The 20,515-nt window shown below is 46.4% G+C and overlaps 1 protein-coding gene and 1 long non-coding RNA gene across 2 annotated transcripts in view; one reads left to right on the top strand and one right to left on the bottom strand.

Annotated features, from left to right (window-relative positions):
* Positions 1–20,515, top strand: part of LOC121536589 — a 71,246-nt gene that overhangs the window by 10,031 nt on the left and 40,700 nt on the right. The window contains exon 2 of the long non-coding RNA XR_005994883.2: positions 4,855–4,964. This is a non-coding gene — a long non-coding RNA (uncharacterized LOC121536589). The remainder of the gene's footprint in view (positions 1–4,854; positions 4,965–20,515) is intronic.
* The window catches only part of LOC121536586 (norrin), a 30,431-nt gene continuing 16,443 nt past the window's right edge, over positions 6,528–20,515 (bottom strand). The window contains exons 2-4 of the mRNA XM_041843986.2: positions 15,866–16,900; positions 13,828–14,052; positions 6,528–8,579 (exon numbers count right to left, since the gene is read on the bottom strand). Of these exons, the coding sequence (XP_041699920.1) occupies positions 8,355–8,579; positions 13,828–14,031 (429 nt within the window). The 5' untranslated portion in view covers positions 14,032–14,052; positions 15,866–16,900 and the 3' untranslated portion in view covers positions 6,528–8,354. The remainder of the gene's footprint in view (positions 8,580–13,827; positions 14,053–15,865; positions 16,901–20,515) is intronic.

The raw sequence follows: 20,515 nt of genomic DNA, 5'->3' as shown, positions 1-20,515 counted from the left end.
TGTATCAAATCACATTTTATTTGTCACATGCTTAGTTAACAACCGGTATAGACTAACAGTGAAATGCTTACTTATGGGTCCTTTTCCAATAATGAAGAATTAAAGATAAAGTGACTTGAGAAATAGATACACAGTGAATAACGAGTAAAAGTAACATGGCTATATACAGGAAGTACCAGTACCGGGTTGATGTGCAGGAGTACGAGGTAATAACATGGCTATATACAGGAAGTACCAGTACCGAGTTGATTTGCAGGAGTACGAGGTAATAACATGGCTATATACAGGAAGAACCAGTACCGAGTTGATGTGCAGGGGTACGAGGTAATAACATGGCTACATACAGGAAGAACCAGTGCCTAGTTGATGTGCAGGAGTACGAGGTAATAACATGGCTATATACAGGAAGAACCAGTACCGAGTTGATGTGCAGGAGTACGAGGTAATAACATGGCTACATACAGGAAGAACCAGTGCCTAGTTGATGTGCAGGAGTACGAGGTAATAACATGGCTATATACAGGAAGTACCAGTACCGAGTTGATGTGCAGGAGTACGAGGTAATAACATGGAAGTACCAGTACCGAGTTGATGTGCAGGGGTACGCGGTAATAACATGGAAGTACCAGTACCGAGTTGATGTGCAGGGGTACGAGGTAATAACATGGAAGTACCAGTACCGAGTTGATGTGCAGGGGTACGAGGTAATAACATGGAAGTACCAGTACCGAGTTGATGTGCAGGGGTATGAGGTGTAAGGTTATAAATGAACCGAGTAAAACTCACGGACGATTAGTAAAGCTCAACCAAGTTTATTCACCAATTGGGTCACACAGCTGCATAAGACAAAAAACATGTTCCAACCAGCACAGATATATATACTCCAATATATATAACTCCTACTTCCCTCTAAACATTACATCTTCATTGCTAGGCAGGAAGTTAAGTGATGTGGGTAATAACCTGTTCCTTCTCCCTTAACGTGACCTGACCTGACCTCGGCCCTCCATTCTTCACTAATCCACAGCTCTCCACCCTTATCAGAGACTGCAACCTTTCCTTTACTCAGTACACTCCAAGCATTATTGCCTCCACCATATACATGCCACCTACAGATAACCATTCTGTATAAACTGTCACTCCTCATGTCTATAGGATAACTGATGATTAACAATTTTCAAGTTTAGAAGTCAGAACCCATCAGAGGTAATAACATGGCTATATACAGGAAGTACCAGTACCGAGTTGATGTGTAGTTGTACTAGGTAATAACATGGCTATATACAGGACCCACTTCAATTTGCTTACCGCCCCAATAGATCCACAGACGATGCAATTGCCATCACACTGCACACTGCTGTATCCCTTCTGGACAAGAGGAATACCTATGTAAGAATTATGTTCATTGACTATAGCTCAGCATTCAACACCATAGTACCCTCCAAGCTCATCATTAAGCTCGAGGCCCTGGGTCTGAACCCCGCCCTGTGCAACTGGGTCCTGGACTTCCTGACGGGCCGCCCCCAGGTGGTGAAGGTAGGAAACAACACCTCCACTTCACTGATCCTCAACACTGGGGGCATGCTCATCCCCCTCCTGTACTCCATGTTCACCCATGACTGCGTGGCCAAGCACGCCTCCAACTCAATCATCAAGTTTGCAGACGACACAACAGTAGTAGGCTTGATTACCAACAATGACGAGACAGCCTACACTCAACGTCAACAAAACAAAGGAGCTGATCATGGAAACAGTAGAGGGAGTACCTCCTTATCCACATCGACGGGACAGCAGTGGAGAAGGTGGAAAGCTTCAAGTTCCTCGGCGTACACATCACTGACAAACTGAAATGGTCCACCCACACAGACAGTGTGGTGAAGAAGGCGCAACAGCGCCTCTTCAAACTCAGGAGGCTGAAGAAATTTGGCTTGGCACCTAAAACCCTCACAAACTTTTACAGATGCACAATTGAGAGCATCCTGTCGGGCCGTATCACTGCCTGGTACGGCAACTGCACTGCTCGCAACCGCAGGGCTCTCTAGAGGGAGGTGTGGCAAACTACCAGCCCTCCAGGACACCTACAGCACCCGATGTCACAGGAAGTCCGAAAAGATCATCAAGGACAACTAACCATGCCTGTTCACCCCGCTATCATACAGAAGGCGTGGTCAGTACAGGTGCATCAAAGCTGGGACCGAGAGAATGAAAAACAGCTTCTATCTCAAGGCCATCACTGTTAAATAGCCTTAACTAGCACATTAGAGACTGCTGCCTATATACATAGATTAGAAATCACTGGCCACTTTAATAAATGGAACACTAGTCACTTTAATAATGTGTACATATCTGCATTACTCATCTCATATGTATATACTGTATTCTATACTATTCTACTGTATCTTAGTCTATGCCGCACTGACATTGCTCGTCCATATATTTATATATTCTTAATTCCATTGCTTTACTTAGATTTCTGAGTATTGGGTTTATGTTGTGAAACTGTTAGATATTACTTGTTAGATATTACTGCACTGTCGGCGCTAGAAACACAAGCATTTCGCTGCACCCGCAATAACATCTGCTAAACACGTGTATGTGACCAATACAATTTGATTTGATTTGATTTGAAGTACCAGTACCGAGTTGATGTACAGGGGTACGAGGTAATAACAAGGCTATATACAGGAAGTACCAGTACCGAGTTGATGTACAGGGGTATGAGGTAATAACATGGCTATATACAGGAAGTACCAGTACCGAGTTGATGTACAGGGGTACGAGGTAATAACATGGCTATATACAGGAAGTACCAATACCCAGTACAGTCATAGACTGTTCTCTCTGCTACCGCACGGCAAGCGGTACCGGAGTGCCAAGTCTAGGTCCAAAAGCCTTCTCAACAGCTTCTACCCCCAAGCCATAAGACTCCTGAACAGCTAATCAGGGCTACCCGGACTATTTGAACTGCCCACCCACCCCACCCCGTCCCCATGTTTTTACGCTGCTGCTACTCTGTTAATTATTTATGAATAGTCAGTTTAACTCTACCCACATGTACATATTACTTCAACTACCTCAACTAGCCGGTGCCCCCGCACATTGACTCTGCACCGGTACCCCCCTGTATATATAGCCTCCCTACTGTTATTTTATTTTACTTCTGCTCTTTTTTTCTCAACACTTTTTTGTTGTTGTTTTATTTTACTTTTTTATTAAAAATAAATGCACTGTTGGTTAAGGGCTTGTAAGTAAGCATTTCACTGTAATGTCTGCACCTGTTGTATTCGGCGCATGTGGCCAATAAAATGTGATTTGATTTGAGTTGATGTGCAGGGGTACGAGGTAATAACATGGCTATGTACAGGGAGTACCAGTACCGAGTTGATGTGCAGGGGTACGAGGTCATAACATGGCTATGTACAGGAAGTACCAGTACCGGGTTGATGTGCAGGGGTACGAGGTAATAACATGGCTATATACAGGAAGTACCAGTACTGGGTTGATGTGCAGGGGTACGAGGTCATAACATGGCTATATACAGGAAGTACCAGTACCGGGTTGATGTGCAGGGGTACGAGGTAATAACATGGCTATATACAGGAAGTACCAGTACTGGGTTGATGTGCAGGGGTACGAGGTAATAACATGGCTATATACAGGAAGTACCAGTACCGGGTTGATGTGCAGGGGTACGAGGTAATAACATGGCTATATACAGGAAGTACCAGTACTGGGTTGATGTACAGGGGTACGAGGTAATTGAGGTAACTATGTACATTTAGGTAGGGCTAAAGTGACTAGGCAACAGAAGCAGCAGCGTGTGTGGTGAGTGTGAATGTGTGTATTTATGTGTGAGTGTGTGCGTGTGGCATCAGTATGCATGTGTGCGCATGTTATGTGTGTGTGGGAGTATGTAATGTGTGTGTGTGTGTGTGTGTGTGTGTGTGTGTGTGTGTGTGTGTGTGTGTGTGTGTGTGTGTGTGTGTGTTGGGGTGTCAGTGTGAGTATGTGTGAGTGTGTGGTTAGAGTCCAGTGTGTGTGCATAGAGTCAGTGCAAGAGAGTTAGTGCAGAAAAGGGTCAATGCAGGTAGTCTGGGTAGCCATTCGATGAGCTATTTAGCAGTCTTGTCATGCAGTCTTATTGCTTGGGGGTAAAAGTTGTTCATGGTCCTGTTGGTTCCAGACTTGGTGCACTGGTACCGCTTTCCGTGTGGTAGCAGAGAGAACAGTCTATGGCAGTATATGTTGATGTCGGTTTAAAAAAAACATGGATTGGCAAGAAGAGAGGAGATGGAATGAGGCTGTCAGTAACTGGAGTTGGAATGGACGGAGTTACCCCAAACTGTGTAGGCAATTATTTAGAGTAGAGTATATTTAACAGGGTGTCTATTCCAATGGCCCAACAGAGGGCGATGATGTCACTCAATACCTTTTACTCCAGAGCAGGGTTCCCCAAACTCAGTCCTGGGGCCCTCTCTGGGTGCACGTTTTGGTTTTGCCCTAGCACTACACAGGACCGAGTTTGGGAAACCCTGCTCTGGAGGACAGGATTCATTTCAAGTACCCAGTCCAAAAATAACCCACAGCCCTATACAGCTTTGGTGTTACCAGATCTAAAAGGACCAGATAGGTGTAAGAAATATGTTTGGTGATGGCTACTCTAAGCCTCCCAATGAATTTAGAGGAGCTTTGTCATATCGCTTACACCTATAATAACTCCTTCAGATCTACAGAAACCGAAGAGAAAGGGGCGAGGGGTTGTTTCTGGATTGGGCTGTAGAAGGCAGTTTGTAACTTGATTTTGTTGTTGACTGTATAATGGAAATACAATTTAAGATTATTGTATGTTTTCAGTAACTACGAAGGATGGTGATGGATGGATTGATGCTTTATTGTAATAAAGAGGACAGTGCCGTATCTTCTGTGACTTTGGAGAGCGATCGAAAATGAGAAGAATAATAACTGTAAGTTATTTAATATCAACACACTTGATCCATTTTCTCTCTCACGTTCAGCAGTGCTTCTGTTATCTTCCTATTGATCCATAGAATATTACTGTGTGTGTGTGTTCATCTGTTTTGTTTATTTTCTTTCGCAGCTCATAATGTTGGTCTACAATAACAGTGTGTGCAGCGTCCAGTACATAATGGTGTTCTACAATAACAGTGTGTGCAGCGTCCAGTACATAATGTTGTTCTACAATAACAGTGTGTGCAGCGTCCAGTACATAATGTTGTTCTACAATAACAGTGTGTGCAGCGTCCAGTACATAATGTTGTTCTACAATAACAGTGTGTGTAGCGTCCAGTACATAATGTTGTTCTACAATAACAGTGTGTGCAGCGTCCAGTACATAATGTTGTTCTACAATAACAGTGTGTGTAGCGTCAGTACATAATGTTGTTCTACAATAACAGTGTGTGCAGCGTCCAGTACATAATGTTGTTCTACAATAACAGTGTGTGTAGCGTCCAGTACATAATGTTGTTCTACAATAACAGTGTGTGTAGCGTCCAGTACATAATGTTGTTCTACAACAACAGTGTGTGTAGCGTCTAGTACATAATGTTGTTCTACAACAACAGTGTGTGTAGCGTCCAGTACATAATGTTGTTCTACAACAACAGTGTGTGTAGCGTCCAGTACATAATGTTGTTCTACAACAACAGTGTGTGTAGCGTCCAGTACATAATGTTGTTCTACAACAACAGTGTGTGTAGCGTCCAGTATCTACACAAACAACTCTCAACACATCAACGTTTTACCTGGCATGGTTCACCACTAGTACAGGAGATCTTCATGTCTAATATAAAGACCTTTGGTTGTGCTGAAACGCGCCATATGATTAAAACAAAAATGTAGGATATTCTACTTACCGTGCAGCGACAGACCAAACGGATCCTGTTGTGTCTTGGACCATTCTATAGAGCATCAGACAGTGAACAGCAAGATGTGAAGTCATCATCCGTCCACATAGAAACATAAGGCGATGCGTGATCAAACCATTTCCTTTGGATGATTTGTATTGAACGTTGAATGGTTATGATTATCACCGTTTTTGAGAAAATGAAAAGTATGTATTAAAATATGGATGTTTTGAGGGGTTATGAAAATAGCATTTACGCCTTATTGTGTCGCACCTGGAAAGATTCTGACCCAGGAATTCCTAGAGGGACTGAAATGAATTCTATAGCTGACATTTGAGGGTGTTGTTTCTGTTATTAGAATGACAGTACTGTGTGTGTGTGTGTCTGTGTGTGCGTGCGTGTGTTTGTGTGTGTGTGTGTGTGACCATGGCTGCTTGCATTGCCAAATATCTTATTCATATGTCACTTCTAGGGCAGCCATAAGAACCTTGTTAGCGTCAGTGTGACAAGCATTATGCTACTGTGTTATGCTGTCAAATCAGTCCACATAATTATACCCCCTGGCTCATGGAACAGAATGGTGTGTGTGTGTTTGTGTGTGTGTGCGAGCATGTGTGTGTGTGTGCTGATGAGGGGGACACACAGAGAGGAGACAGCCAGTGAGGGAAAAATCAATCTCCAGAAACAAAAGGAAGAGTGTTTATTAGGTTGACATGTGAAGCAGCCAATCGCACTGTCAGCGGTGATCTGCATTAAAAAGTCAGACCAGGAAATGGTATGATTTCCTAGAGGATGGTACAGTTAGAGGCCATAGCTAAGAACAAAGGCGTGTGTGCGTGTGTGTGTGTGTGTGTGTGTGTGTGTGTGTGTGTGTGTGTGTGTGTGTGTGTGTGTGTGTGTGTGTGTCTGTGTCTGTGTCTGTGTCTGTGTCTGTGTCTGTGATCTCTTTCTCGACAGGAGTTCGAAGCACTTCAGTCATCACTTCTGTGGGACTCTGAGGTCTTTGTTTTGTCCAACATTATCTTAACACCATTCCACTCTATTCCAAAATGGAAACCTCTCCCCATAGCTTCATCTGGTAGATAGATATAGTACCTGACTCCTCATAAATGCAATGGTTTGGGACTGTCTTAAATGCACTAAAGCGGTAACATGCACACACCCAGAGTAAGTCAAAAGAATGTATTTGAATTGTGACTGGTGAGCAGCACAAGCTGTAACACATAGATTCTATTCTCAAAGTATCTCAGTATTGAAATTACATAATTAGTGAAGTACTTAATGATAGCAAAACATGTGTCAGTAATCATAAACTCTGGCACGATAATAATATTAATAGTTTCAACAATAACAACCACCATATCGTCAGTTGCACAGAGCATTGACTGACCATTTTTCTTTAGAGTCCATATACCACTCCGCAAAATGGCTTCCCATCACTGTATCTCCCAACCATAGTGTCTAGCCCGCCCATCAACAGAATGTCCCTCCGGAAACTCCACTTTTGCACTCTGATGCATTTTGCGTTATAGTCCTCTGGCTAGGGCCAAAGCAGTCATGGTGTAAGAGTCTTTCCTCTGAGAGTACATCAGCTGGTGATATGGCCTGCCAGGGTTTGTCATGTTTTACACAGATAGATGAAAAGCTGGTGGAGTGTGTTAAATGTTTATGGTCTGGCTAGGAGACAGGGTGAAGGTGTAGTTAACCACAGTTAATACACATGTATCTCATAGGGATACACGGCCTACTCTGTCCCATGCTGCTTTTAATGGCGCATGTTGTGTTGTTGGGTTTTTATGATGTCGGCACCATAACTTTATTGATGCATGTAATTAGTGGTGAGAGTGGGGAGAGGGTGTGTGTAATTAGAGAGGGGATGTGTGATTGAATACGAGTCTATGCACATGCATATGTGTTATTGTTGCTTGTAATGAGTGCTGAGAGTTTGGCTGAAACCGAAAAAAGTTTATTTTGGGTCTGAACTCATGGGGGAGATTCTATTGGATCTGGGAAATCTCATCTACCCTGGATGGATTAGCAGAAATGGCTCCTTCTGGGATCCTTGAGGAGCCGAGTGTTCCCTTGGTTCTAGACACACAGAATTGGGGATCAGGGTTCCTAATGGGGCTCAGGTTGGTGACTGAGCCACTGGATGAGGAACAGGAGCTCAGGTGAATCTTGGTCCAGACAGATAGGTGGTGAATTTAGAGGATTGACAAAGTCAAGAAGAATGAAGGTTCTCATGACTGACTTCTCAGTCAGGTCTAGAAACACATGTAGAACCATGAAATTGTACATTCCTCCAGGTGGGTGCCACACATTGGTGGTGGATGAGGTGAGTTACTATGTAAAGCGCTTTGAGTATCTCAGTGGGTAGAAATGCGCTATATAAATCCATTATTATTATTATTGCATGGTTCAGAAATCCCCCACTCTCCCGTCCCCAAGAACACGGTTCTAAAAGGCCAATAGTCGTTGGGACTCTGCTCAGCTGCACTCCTCACAGTTGCAGGCTAGGATGTAGCGGTAGGTTGCGGTGATGCGGGCTCCTCCGGCGCAGCGGAGCCTCACAGCCTTCAGCTTGGAGGTGTGGGGCTTGCAGCAGAAACAGGTACTCTTGAAGGGCTGCTTCAACACCGAGCTGAAGGAGATGAGAGGGTCGGAGCGCGACGTGTAGCTGCAGTGGCCCTCACACCGAGCCAGCAACACCATCTGGAGAGGAGGAGGGGAGGGAGGAGAGGAGAGCGGAGGAGGAGAGGAGAGCGGAGGAGGTGAGGAGAGGAGAGGAGAGCGGAGGAGGAGAGGAGAGCAGAGGAGGAGAGGGAGCGGAGGAGAGAGGAGAGAGAGGAGAGGAGAGGAGAGGAGAGGAGGGAGAGGAGGGGGAGAGGGAGAGGGGAGAGGGGGGAGGGGGAAGGAGAGGAGGGAGGAGAGGAGAGGAGAGGGAGAGGAGAGGAGAGGAGAGGAGAGGAGAGGAGAGGAGAGGAGAGGGAGAGGGGGAATGGAGCAAAGGAGAGGGGCGGAGGAGATGGAGTAGAGGGAGGAGAGGGCAGGAGAGGGGCGGAGAGACGGAGGAGGGAGGAGAGGGGAGGAGAGGGGCGGAGGAGATGGAGGAGAGGGAGGAGAGGGGAGGAGAGGGGCGGAGGAGATGGAGGAGAGGGGAGGAGAGGAGCGGAGGAGACGGAGGAGAGGGGCGGAGGAGACGGAGGAGGAGGGGGAGGAGGAGGGGAGGGAGGGAGGAGAGGGAGGAGAGGGAGGGGAGAGGGAGGAGAGGGGAGGAGAGGGGCGGAGGAGACGGAGGAGAGGGAGGAGAGTAGACGAGGAGGGGAGGGGAGGGAGGAGAGGGAGGAGAGGGGATAAAACATACATGAGCACTTCAAGGAAGTTTAGAAAACAGTGAAGTTATGTTAACCTGTTCAAAAAGCTGTAGTCTATATAGTCACTGTCCCAGTCAGGCTTGGTATTCTCTACTGTAATCAAGAGCCTGCAGTCTGACTCAATCTGTGGCCTCTGCACCTTTAGTGATAGGAGTTAGGCTAGTCTGTCTCACTGTTAACACTGAAAGCTCTGAGTTAGTCACACACACACACGTAAATCACATGAGTAACCTCGCCTGAGACCTGAAGACTTGTGTTAGCTCCATTGGCGCTCTGCAGCAACACACCCAGTATCATCGCCCTAATGAGTGATGTTGTTCTAATGGCTCAGCCTCCCTACTGTGTGTCTGTCTGCCAGAGGAACACAACTACACAACATGGATGACCCGTTTCACTGTGTTCCTAGCTGATCCTCATCTAGAGGTGATGGTCTGCCTGCGATGTGACCACTTTCCACACACACACTGTAAGTGGACTCCTGTGTCATGTCCCCTGTCAGCTGCCTCATTTCGCCACTGATGTCACCCACTCTGACAATAGCTCGCTTCGGGCCAGGGGCTCTCTCTCTCTCTCTCTCTCTCTCTCTCTCTCTCTCTCTCTCTCTCTCTCTCTCTCTCTCTCTCTCTCTCTCTCTCTCTCTCTCTCTCTCTCTCTCTCTCTCTCTCTCTCTCTCTCTCTCTCTCTCTCTCACTCTCTCTCACTCTCTCTCTCGCTCTCTCGCTCTCTCGCTCTCTCTCTCGCTCTCTCTCTCTCTCTTTGGCTAAAGCCTGCCTCGGGCCAGGGAATATGACACATACACACACACACACTTGTCGGCGATGACTGCAAGGGAGTTGGCAGCCACTTAGGAACATGTGTCTTCCTTCTGAGGACTAAAAGATGAGCTATCAGCTAGGAAGTGTCTTAATATTTTCACAGAGAGCGGTTGGGAGGTGCAGGTGTTGTGTGTGTGTGGAGGGGGAGAAGAGGAGAGGAGAGGAGAGAAGAGGAGAAGGGGGGAGAAGGGGGGAGAAGAGGAGAGAAGAGGGGAGAAGGGGGAGAAGAGGAGAGGAGAGGAGAGGAGAGGAGAGGAGAGGAGAGGAGAGGAGAGGAGAGGAGAGGAGAGGAGAGGAGAGGAGAGGAGAGAAGAGGGGAGAAGAGGAGAGAAGGGGGAGAAGGGGGGAGAAGAGGAGAGGAGAGGAGAGGAGAGAAGGGGGAGGAGAGGAGAGGAGAGGGGAAGAGGAGAGAAGGGGGAGAAGAGGAGAGAAGGAGGGAGAAGAGGAGAGAAGGGGGGAGAACAGGAGAGGAGAGGAGAGGAGAGGAGAGGAGAGGAGAGGAGAGGAGAGGAGAGGAGAGGAGAGGGGGAAGAAGAGAGAAGAGGAGAGGAGAGGAGAGAAGGGGGGAGAAGAGGAGAGAAGAGGAGAGGAAGGGGGAAGAGAGGAGAGGAGAGGGGGAAAAGGAGAGAAGAGGGGAGAAGGGGCTGGAGATTGAGATTGAGAACAACATGGCAAGATGACAACAGCTGGGCAGCAGATGAAGGCCTCTTCACCTTCAAAAACCCAATGCCGCCTTTCACTACACGCCTACGTACAGTTGAAGTTGGAAGTTTACATACATCTTAGCCAAATACATTTAAACTCAGTTTTTCACAATTCCTGACATTTAATCCTAGTACAAATTCCCTGTCTTAGGTCAGTTAGGATCACCACTTTATTTTAAGAATGTGAAATGTCAGAATAATAATAGAGAGAATGATTTATTTCAGCTTTTATTTCTTTCATCACATTCCCAGTGGGTCAGAAGTTTACATACACTCAATTAGTATTTGGTAGCATTAACTTTAAATTGTTTAACTTGGGTCAAACGTTTCGGGTAGCCTTCCACAAGCTTCCCACAATAAGTTTGGTGAATTTTGGCCCATTCCACATGACAGAGCTGGTGTAACTGAGTCAGTTTTGTGGGCCTCCTTGCTCGCACACGCTTTTTCAGTTCTGCCCACACATTTTCTATAGGCTTGAGGTCAGGGCTTTGTGATGGCCACTCCAATACCTTGACTTTGTTGTCCTTAAGCCATTTTGCCACAACTTTGGAAGTATGCTTGGGGTCATTGTCCATTTGGAAGAGCCATTTGCGATCAAGCTTTAACTTCCTTACTGATGTCTTGAGATGTTGCTTCAATATATCCACATAATTTTCCTTCCCCATGCTGCCATCCCCGTGCTTCACGGTTGGGATGGTGTTCTTCAGCTTGCAAGCTAACCCCTATTTCCTCCAAACATATCGATGGTCATTATGGCCAAACAGTTCTATTTTTGTTTCATCAGACCAGAAAGGTTCGATCTTTGTCCCCATGTGCAGTTGCAAACCGTAGTCTGGCTTTTTTTATGGCGGTTTTGGAGCAGTGGCTTCTTCCTTGCTGAGCGGCTTTTCAGGTTATGTCAATATAGGACTCGTTTTACTTTGGATATAGATACTTTTGTACCTGTTTCCTCCAGCATCTTCACAAGGTCCTTTGCTGTTGTTCTGGGATTGATTTGCACTTTTCGCACCAAAGTACATTCATCTCTAGGAGACAGAACGCGTCTCCTTCCTGAGCGGTATGACGGCTGCGTGGTCCCATAGTGTTTATACTTGCGTACTGTTGTTTGTACAGATGAACGTGGTACCTTCAGGCATTTGGAAATTGCTCCCAAGGATGAACCAGACTTGTGGCGGTGTACAATTTTGTGGCTGATTTATTTTTGATTTTCCCATGATGTCAAGCAAAGAGGCACTGAGTTTGAAGGTAGGCCTTGAAATACATCCACAGGTACACCTCCAATTGACTCGAAACATGTCAATTAGCCTATCAGAAGCTTCTAAAGCCATGACATCATTTTCTGGAATTTTCCAAGCTGTTAAAATGCACAGTCAACTTAGTGTATGTAAACTTCTGACCCACTGGAATTGTGATACAGTGAATTATAAGTGAAATAATCTGTCTGTAAACAATTGTTGGAAAAATTACTTGTGTCATGCACAAAGTAGATGTCCTAACCGACTTGCCAAAACTATAGTTTGTTAACAAGACATTTGTGGAGTGGTTGAAAAACGAGTTTTAATGACTCCAACCTAAGTGTATGTAAACCTCCGACTTCAATTGTAAATATGTACGCACAGTTGCAAAAACGTACAGACGCATCAACAGTCGGGAACACACACACATACACAACTACGGCCCTGTATGTAGGAAATGGAGTCATGGTGGGAGAGAGAGAGGGAAGAACAGGAAGAAGAGAAAGATGGGATGACAGCCCCCCTCCATTCCCATATGAGACCCAACCAGGGATCACTTACCCTCATTTAAACTGGTTTACATGAGGAACTGTCACTATCACTCACTGATCACTACAGATCCCCAGTGTCAAGCCATGTACTGCATGCTGTCCTGTCTACATGCCTTATATTATTTACATTTACGTCATTTAGCAGACGCTCTTATCCAGAGCGACTTACAGTTAGTGCATACATTATTCTATTTAATTTTTTATTTTCGCGTTGCAAACGCCATGCTCTACCAGCTGAGCTACCTCCCTTTAATGCCTCAGGGAGGGAGAGGGAAACTAACTCTCTCCTCTGTTACTCTTTTTCTAGTCTCTCCTCCCCTCTTCTCTCTCTCTTTCTATTATTTCCTTCTATTAGACCTGTCTCTCTCATCTCTCTCTCTCTCTCTCTCTCTCTCTCTCTCTCTCTCGTCTAGGTGAGTCACACTGCTGTTGGGTGAGGTGTTGGATGTGGGCCACACTGCAGACATTTGCTTGTCTGTCTGTCTGTCTGTCTGTCTGTCTGTCTGTCTGTCTGTCTGTCTGTCTGTCTGTCTGTCTGTCTGTCTGTCTGTCTGTCTGTCTGTCTGTCTGTCTGTCTGTCTGTCTGTCTGTGTCTCTCTCTCTCTCTCTCTCTCTCTGGGGGCTTGTTTTATATTTGGCTGGGGTGAGGAACTCACAGAGAGTGAGAGACAGAGACAGAGAGAGAGAGTGAGAGAGAGACACAGAGAGAGAGAGGGACAGACAGACAGACAGACAGACATACATACAGACAGACAGAGAGACAGAGACAGTGAGAGTGAAAATGAAAAGAGAGAAAGATGTAAAGACCTACTCAATAGACTCATTAGAGAGAGCAAACAGAGAGATGTGTTCCCTGTCTGTAGTCCCAGGGGTCTGCATTGGAGGTTTCGAGCAGATCTGTGTTCTGATATTTATCATGTAAAACCTCCTTCTCCTTTGTCAGCTTCTTAGCAGGAAGACTAGGGGTGGATGACTGGATTGGCTTACAGTGTGTGTGTGTGTGTGTGTGTGTGTGTGTGTGTGTGTGTGTGTGTGTGTGTGTGTGTGTGTGTGTGCGTGCGTGCGTGCATTTGTGTGTGCACGCATACGTGTTTGTTTTGATTTACAGGAAGGTCTGACCTCCTTTATCATTAGGTATCCGCTAGTGTATCTGTGTGTGAAAGAGTGTGAGTGTGTGTGTGTGTTTGTGTGTGTGTGTGTGTGTGTGTGTGCACATACTAGTATGTGTGTGTGTCTGTGTGTGTGTGTTTGTGTGTGTGTGTGCACATTCAGCCGGCTTACCTTGGAGTTGCACTTGTAGATGGAGTGTGTGATGGTCTCCACGAAGTGATGCCTCATACAGCGGTGTGGGTCTGTGTCTCCATGGTGAGTGCCGTGTCCGCTCTCCGCCTTACTGCTGCTGGCCTGCACTACCACCACTAGGGGGCAGAAGACCAGCAACAGCAGTAGCCCTGAGGGGGGAGAAAGGGGGGCTGGGGGCCACATACTGGGGCCAGGGAGGGCTGGCTGGGAAGGGGGCAGGGCATAGGGAGTAGGGGGTAAAGTCAAAGAGGCATGGAGGAATTTCAGAGGAGACGCAGAGAGGGTGAGAGAGGGACACCCTCTTTCTTTCTCCCTGTCCACTCCTTTTTATGCCTCTCTGTTTGTCTGTTTGTTTCTCTTTTCACTGGGAGTGACTTTTATCTGTTTGTCTGTTTGTTTCTCTTCTCACTGGGAGTGACTTTTCTCTGTTTGTCTGTTTGTTTCTCTTTTCACTGGTAGTGACCTTTCTCTGTTTGTCTGTTTGTTTCTCTTTTCACTGGGAGTGACTTTTCTCTGTTTGTCTATTTGTTTCTCTTTTCACTGGGAGTGACTTTTCTCTGTTTGTCTGTTTGTTTCTCTTTTCACTGGGAGTGACTTTTCTCTGTTTGTCTGTTTGTTTCTCTTTTCACTCGGAGTGACTTTTCTCTGTTTGTCTGTTTGTTTCTCTTCTCACTGGGAGTGACTTTTCTCTCTCTGTTTCTGTTTCTGTCTCTTTCTTGTTCTCTTTACTGATGTGATGGAGTGAGGCTTTCCCTTATTCTCTCTCTGTAATGGCACTGTAAACCCCAATGTGCTGTCATTACTCCATTTTTTTAGGAAACCTGTCACACTTAATATATCTGAGTAGCCTACAGTTACTTAAAATGATTTTGTAGTCATTACTCAAACCGATAGAGTCACTGTGACCCTGTGTCAAACTCATTCCACGGTGGGCCGAGTGTGCGGATTTTTGCTCCTCCCTTATACTTCATTGATGAATTAAGGTCACTAATTAGTAAGGAACTCCCCTCACTTGGTTGTCTAGGGCTTAATTGAAAGGAAAAACCAAAAGCCTGCAGAAACTAAGCCCTCCATGGAATGAGTTCGACACCCCTAGTGTGGGTCCAGATTTGAGTTGTATCAGCTTGAACATTTTGAGTAACGCCTCAGCTAAGCTACGCCTCCAATATAATTTCCCAGTGTGCCTTGTCCTTTCGAGTGAAATATAGAGTTACCACCCATGACTGTATTTGTTAGTGACAGAGACATGGTTGTTGAATTCGTTCATTTTCAGTCCTGTGGCCTTCACCAAAAGAGTTCCTAAGTGAATGTTGTCATTAAACTCTTTATGACAATACACTACATAGCTCATAAGGTCTTATTTTGAGGCCTAGCTTTACCTTAATACAGTGGCCTGAAACTCATGGTTTACAAGCCAAATCAGGCCAGAAAGTAGGGTTGCAAAATTCCACTAACTTTCCCCAAATTCCCAGATTTTCAGGAATCTACCAAACAGGATTTCTGAAAAACCTGGAAAATTTACCCGAATTTTGCAACCCTACCTGCAAGTCACATTATGCTGGCTTGCAAAGTGAGGTGCCATTCCTATTGGAATCCAGCCAGAGTTATGCTATCGAACAGTTTGATTTTTTTATTCACCCGGAACCTGCATTCATAATGATTGCCATGGTTAGGAACAGTGTGAGGAGACTACCTAAGCCATTTAAACTGGAACAATCATTTCAGTAATGGGTGCGAAACAATCTACCTAAATGATTGGATTAGTTTAGAAAAATGCATGTTATTTATCTTTGTGTAGCATAAGATGAATCAATCACTCAATGTACATGCAAAAACACAGATATTAAAAACAATTCCCAAAAATCTACCTGCAGTAGAGCATGCTGGGTAAAAAACGTCCTTTGTTATCGTAACTTTAAAGAATAGAGTTGAGGTGACTTCTCATTTAGTTTTGAGTCAGTACCACATAAACATTTGAAGTAATAATGACTTTTCATCGACTTTGAGTTCAACTTACTAGAAGTATTTGAGTAGAAAATGTGTTGGGGTTAGCAATGGGTGTTGGTGTGGAGCTCCTAGTGCTGGCCCAGGGTGCTGCTGGGGGAGGGAGGCTGGTCTGTGGAGCTCCTAGTGCTGGCCCAGGGTGCTGCTGGGGGAGGGAGGCTGGTCTGTGGAGCTCCTAGTGCTGGCCCAGGGTGCTGCTGGGGGAGGGAGGCTGGTCTGTGGAGCTCCTAGTGCTGGCCCAGGGTGCTGCTGGGGGAGGGAGGCTGGTCTGTGGAGCTCCTAGTGCTGGCCCAGTGTGCTGCTGGGGAGGGAAGCTGGTCTGTGGGTCCTCCTAGTGCTGGCCCAGGGTGCTGCTGGGGAGAGAAGCTGGTCTGTGGGTCCTCCTAGTGCTGGCCCAGGGTGCTGCTGGGGAGGGAAGCTGGTCTGTGGGTCCTCCTAGTGCTGGCCCAGGGTGCTGCTGGGGAGAGAAGCTGGTCTGTGGAGCTCCTAGTGCTGGCCCAGGGTGCTGCTGGGGAGGGAAGCTGGTCTGTGGGTCCTCCTAGTGCTGGCCCAGGGTGCTGCTGGGGAGGGAAGCTGGTCTGTGGGTCCTCCTAGTGCTGGCCCAGGGTGCTGCTGGGGAGGGAAGCTGGTCTGTGGGTCCTCCTAGTGCTGGCCCAGGGTGCTGCTGGGGAGGGAGGCTGGTCTGTGGGTCCTCCTAGTGCTGGCCCAGGGTGCTGCTGGGGAGAGAAGCTGGTCTGTGGAGCTCCTAGTGCTGGCCCAGGGTGCTGCTGGGGAGGGAAGCTGGTCTGTGGGTCCTCCTAGTGCTGGCCCAGGGTGCTGCTGGGGAGGGAAGCTGGTCTGTGGGTCCTCCTAGTGCTGGCCCAGGGTGCTGCTGGGTAGGGAAGCTGGTCTGTGGGTCCTCCTAGTGCTGGCCCAGGGTGCTGCTGGGGAGGGAGGCTGGTCTGTGGGTGCTCCTAGCCTTGGCCCAGGGTGCTGCTGGGGGGGAGGGAAGCTCTTCTGTTGGTCCTCATCCTGGACCTCTCCATCTCTCCTCTCTGTTGGTCTGGATCTAGAGAGAGAGGGAGAGAAAGATGGGAGGGGAGATGGGAGGGGAGATGGGAGGGGAGATGCGTCATCTGTATTTTCTAAAGCCCCTTTTCTCAAACTAAGACATTAAGGTGAAAGGTACTGCGTGGTTTACATTATTCCCCTCTAATCAGGGAACCATTCAGACCTGGGACACTAGGTGAGTGGAATCCCTGGCCAATCAGTGGTATGAATCAATACATTTGCAGGAGAGTAAGAAAACCAGAAGAGCTCCGGACATTTGTGCTTTTCTCTGGCTCCTCATAGACTACACACAAGGGATGCGTTGTTTCCAAACATTTGTGATTTATACTGTTACAGTAGCTATTGAAGTCTTGTGGCAGGATATGGTTGGATCTGAATTGATTCCACAGCTATTTGTGTTTTCAAATCCTTTCTAGTCCTTTCTAGTTCTTGAAGACATTCCGCTCCCACAGATCTCATCTGGTCAGACTCATATTGCTTTAAAATAAAACAGAGCATATTGCCTCAAACTTTCTGCCATTGTAATATGCCATTACTGATCATTATGGTCCAAATCTAGCTGAGTCAAAAGGCAGACAGACAGAAGCTAGTCAGAGGTAGTCTGCCAATACAGAACACACACACACACACGCACACACACACACGCACGCACGCACGCACGCACGCACGACACACACACACACACACACACACAGAGATTGGTGAAAAACAAGTCACCATACATCAAACACTAGATAATGATGATGAGGATGATGATGAGGATGCCGATGATGATGATGAACTATGAATACGATGATAACTATGGAAACGATGACAACGAAAACACCAGTTGCTATGCCAGCCAGGTATGTGTGATATTGAAAGGCCTGTGGGATAAACAACAGTGAAGGCTGGGAGTCTGAGAGGTGGAGGTAGGCTGTTCTCCTCAGTAAGAACAGACTGGGATGTCTGCTCTGCTGTGTAAACCCTATAGCAGCAGCTAAACAACTCAGGGAGTATTTATTTTAACAGGCCAACTGATACTTCTATTCCTAACAGGAGGAATTCTAAAGTAAAATGATTCCCCCAATAAAGAAAAACACTAGGATGGAGGGAGGGATGGAAGGATGGAGGGAGGGGTGGATGTTTTAAATGAATCTTGTATTATGTGATTTTACAGGAAACCCTAGCAGAGTTGTGTAGAAAGGAAGAAAAATGCTAAACAACAACAATACCCTACATTATGTCAAAAGTCCCTCGATTATCATTTCCTCTGTTGAAGCAGGTCAGTCCCTGATCTGGAGTCCTGTTACTGAGAGGGTCAGTCCCTGATCTGGAGTCCTGTTACTGAGAGGATCAGTCCCTGATCTGAAGTCCCATTACAGAGAGGGTCTGTCCCTGATCTAAAGTCCTGATTCTGAGAGGGTCAATCCTTGATCTGGAGTCCTGTTACTGAGAGGGTCAATCCCTGATCTGGAGTCCTGTTACTGAGAGGGTCAGTCCCTGATCTGGAATCCTGTTAATGAGAGGGTCAGTCCCTGATCTGAAGTCCTGTTATTGAGAGGGACAATCCCTGATCTGAAGTCCTGTTACTGAGAGGGTCAGTCCCTGATCTGAAGTCCTGTTACTGAAAGGGTCAGTCCCTGATCTGAAGTCCTGTTACTGAGAGGGCCAGTCCCTGATCTGAAGTCCTGTTACTGAGAGGGTCAGTCCCTGATCTGAAGTCCTGATTCTGAGAGGGTCAGTCCCTGATCTGAATTCCTGTTACTGAGAGGTTCAGTTCCTGATATGATGTCCTGTTACTGAGAAGGTCAGTCCCTGATCTGAAGTCCTGTTACTGAGAGGGTCAGTCCCTGATCTGAAGTCATATTACTGAGAGGTTCAGTCCCTGATCTGAAGTCCTGTTACTGAGAGGGTCAGTCCCTGATCTGGAGTCCTGTTACTGAGAGGGTCAATCCCTGATCTGGAGTCCTGTTACTGAGAGGGTCAGTCCCTGATCTGAAGTCCTGTTACAGAGAGGGTCTGTCCCTGATCTAAAGTCCTGATTCTGAGAGGGTCAATTCTTGATCTGGAGTCCTGTTACTGAGAAGGTCAGTCCCTGATCTGAAGTTCTGTTACTGAGAGGGTCAGTCCCTGATCTGAAGTCCTGTTAATGAGAGGTTCAGTCCCTGATCTGGAGTCCTGTTACTGAGAGGTTCAGTCCCTGATCTGGAGTCCTGTTACTGAGAGGGTCAGTCCCTGATCTGGAGTCCTGTTACTGAGAGGTTCAGTCCCTGATCTGAAGTCCTGTTACTGAGAGGGTCAGTCCCTGATCTGAATTCCTGTTAATGAGAAGGTCAGTCCCTGATCTGAATTCCTGTTACTGAGAGGGTCTCGAGACAGTGAGCCCTCACTCACACACATGCACCCACAGGCACTCACACAGGCACACACACACACACAGCTACACACACACACACACACTCACCGCTTTCCCAACACCACACACAACACCTCTACATACACACACCTCCCCTTGCCTCTTACGAGGCCTATTAGCTCCCACAGCCACTTGTTCTGCCCAACACTCTCTTAACACCAATGCCATTTGTCAGGAGGACAATAAAAAGCAAAGGATCTCAGGAAAAGAAAAGTCAATCATGAATGCAGATGAAAATATGTAGTATGGCTGGCAGTGGCTTAGCTGTCGTGAGAGAACTTGTTGGGAGAGCGATTTATTTTAATGAAAAGTCATTCCTGGAGGAGAGGAAAGGGTCTGGCTCGAGGCTGTTTGTGCTTGTATTAGGTTTCTTCTCTATGTAATAAAATAACTGAGTTATTGGTGTGTGTATGTGTGTGTGTGTGTGTGTGTGTGTGTGTGTGTGTGTGTGTGTGCACGTGTAAGGGGACCGTCAATCCCTGAGTAGTGGTTAGGGCGAGGCACACGTGTGTCTGAGAGCGTGTGTGTGTCAGTCTGCATGTGTATGTGGTCAGTTTGAGTCCCCTTAATTGGGGGAATTGTTTGAGGGCAGAGGGCCAGAGAGGGGTAAGGGGCAGACTGTGGTCCTCTCCCCAAACTCCCCTACACCTGCCCTGGACTCAGATTTATAGAACCCTGGTTGTACACAAACAACAGCTGGAGCCTCCGATCCCCTCTTCGCTGTTATTGATACTTTGTAATGGCTCCAATTGTTGTAATAAACCATTCTCTCTCTCTCTCTCTCTCTCTCTCTCTCTCTCTCTCTCTCTCTCTCTCTCTCTCTCTCTCTCTCTCTCTCTCTCTCTCTCTCTCTCTCTCTCTATTCAATGGGCTTTATTGGCATGGGAAACGTATGTTAACATTGCCAAAGCAAGTGGAGTAGATAGTAAACAAAAGTGAAATAAACAATAAATATGAACAGTAAACATTACACTCAGAAGTTCCAAAAGAATAAAGACATTTCAAATATTATATTATGTATATATCCAGTGTTGTAACAATGTGCAAATAGTTAAAGTATATGGGTTGTATTTACAATGGTGTATGTTCTTCACTGGTTGCCCTTTTCTTGTGGCAACAGGTCACAAATATTGCTGCTGTGATGGCACACTGTGGTATTTTACCCAGTAGATAAGGGAGTTTATCAAAATTGGGTTTGTTTTCGAATTCTTTGTG

The sequence above is a fragment of the Coregonus clupeaformis genome, chromosome 37 (assembly GCF_020615455.1).
Source record: "Coregonus clupeaformis isolate EN_2021a chromosome 37, ASM2061545v1, whole genome shotgun sequence".
NCBI classification, from domain to species: Eukaryota; Metazoa; Chordata; class Actinopteri; order Salmoniformes; family Salmonidae; genus Coregonus; species Coregonus clupeaformis.
This window is presented reverse-complemented; position numbering and strand designations above follow the sequence as displayed.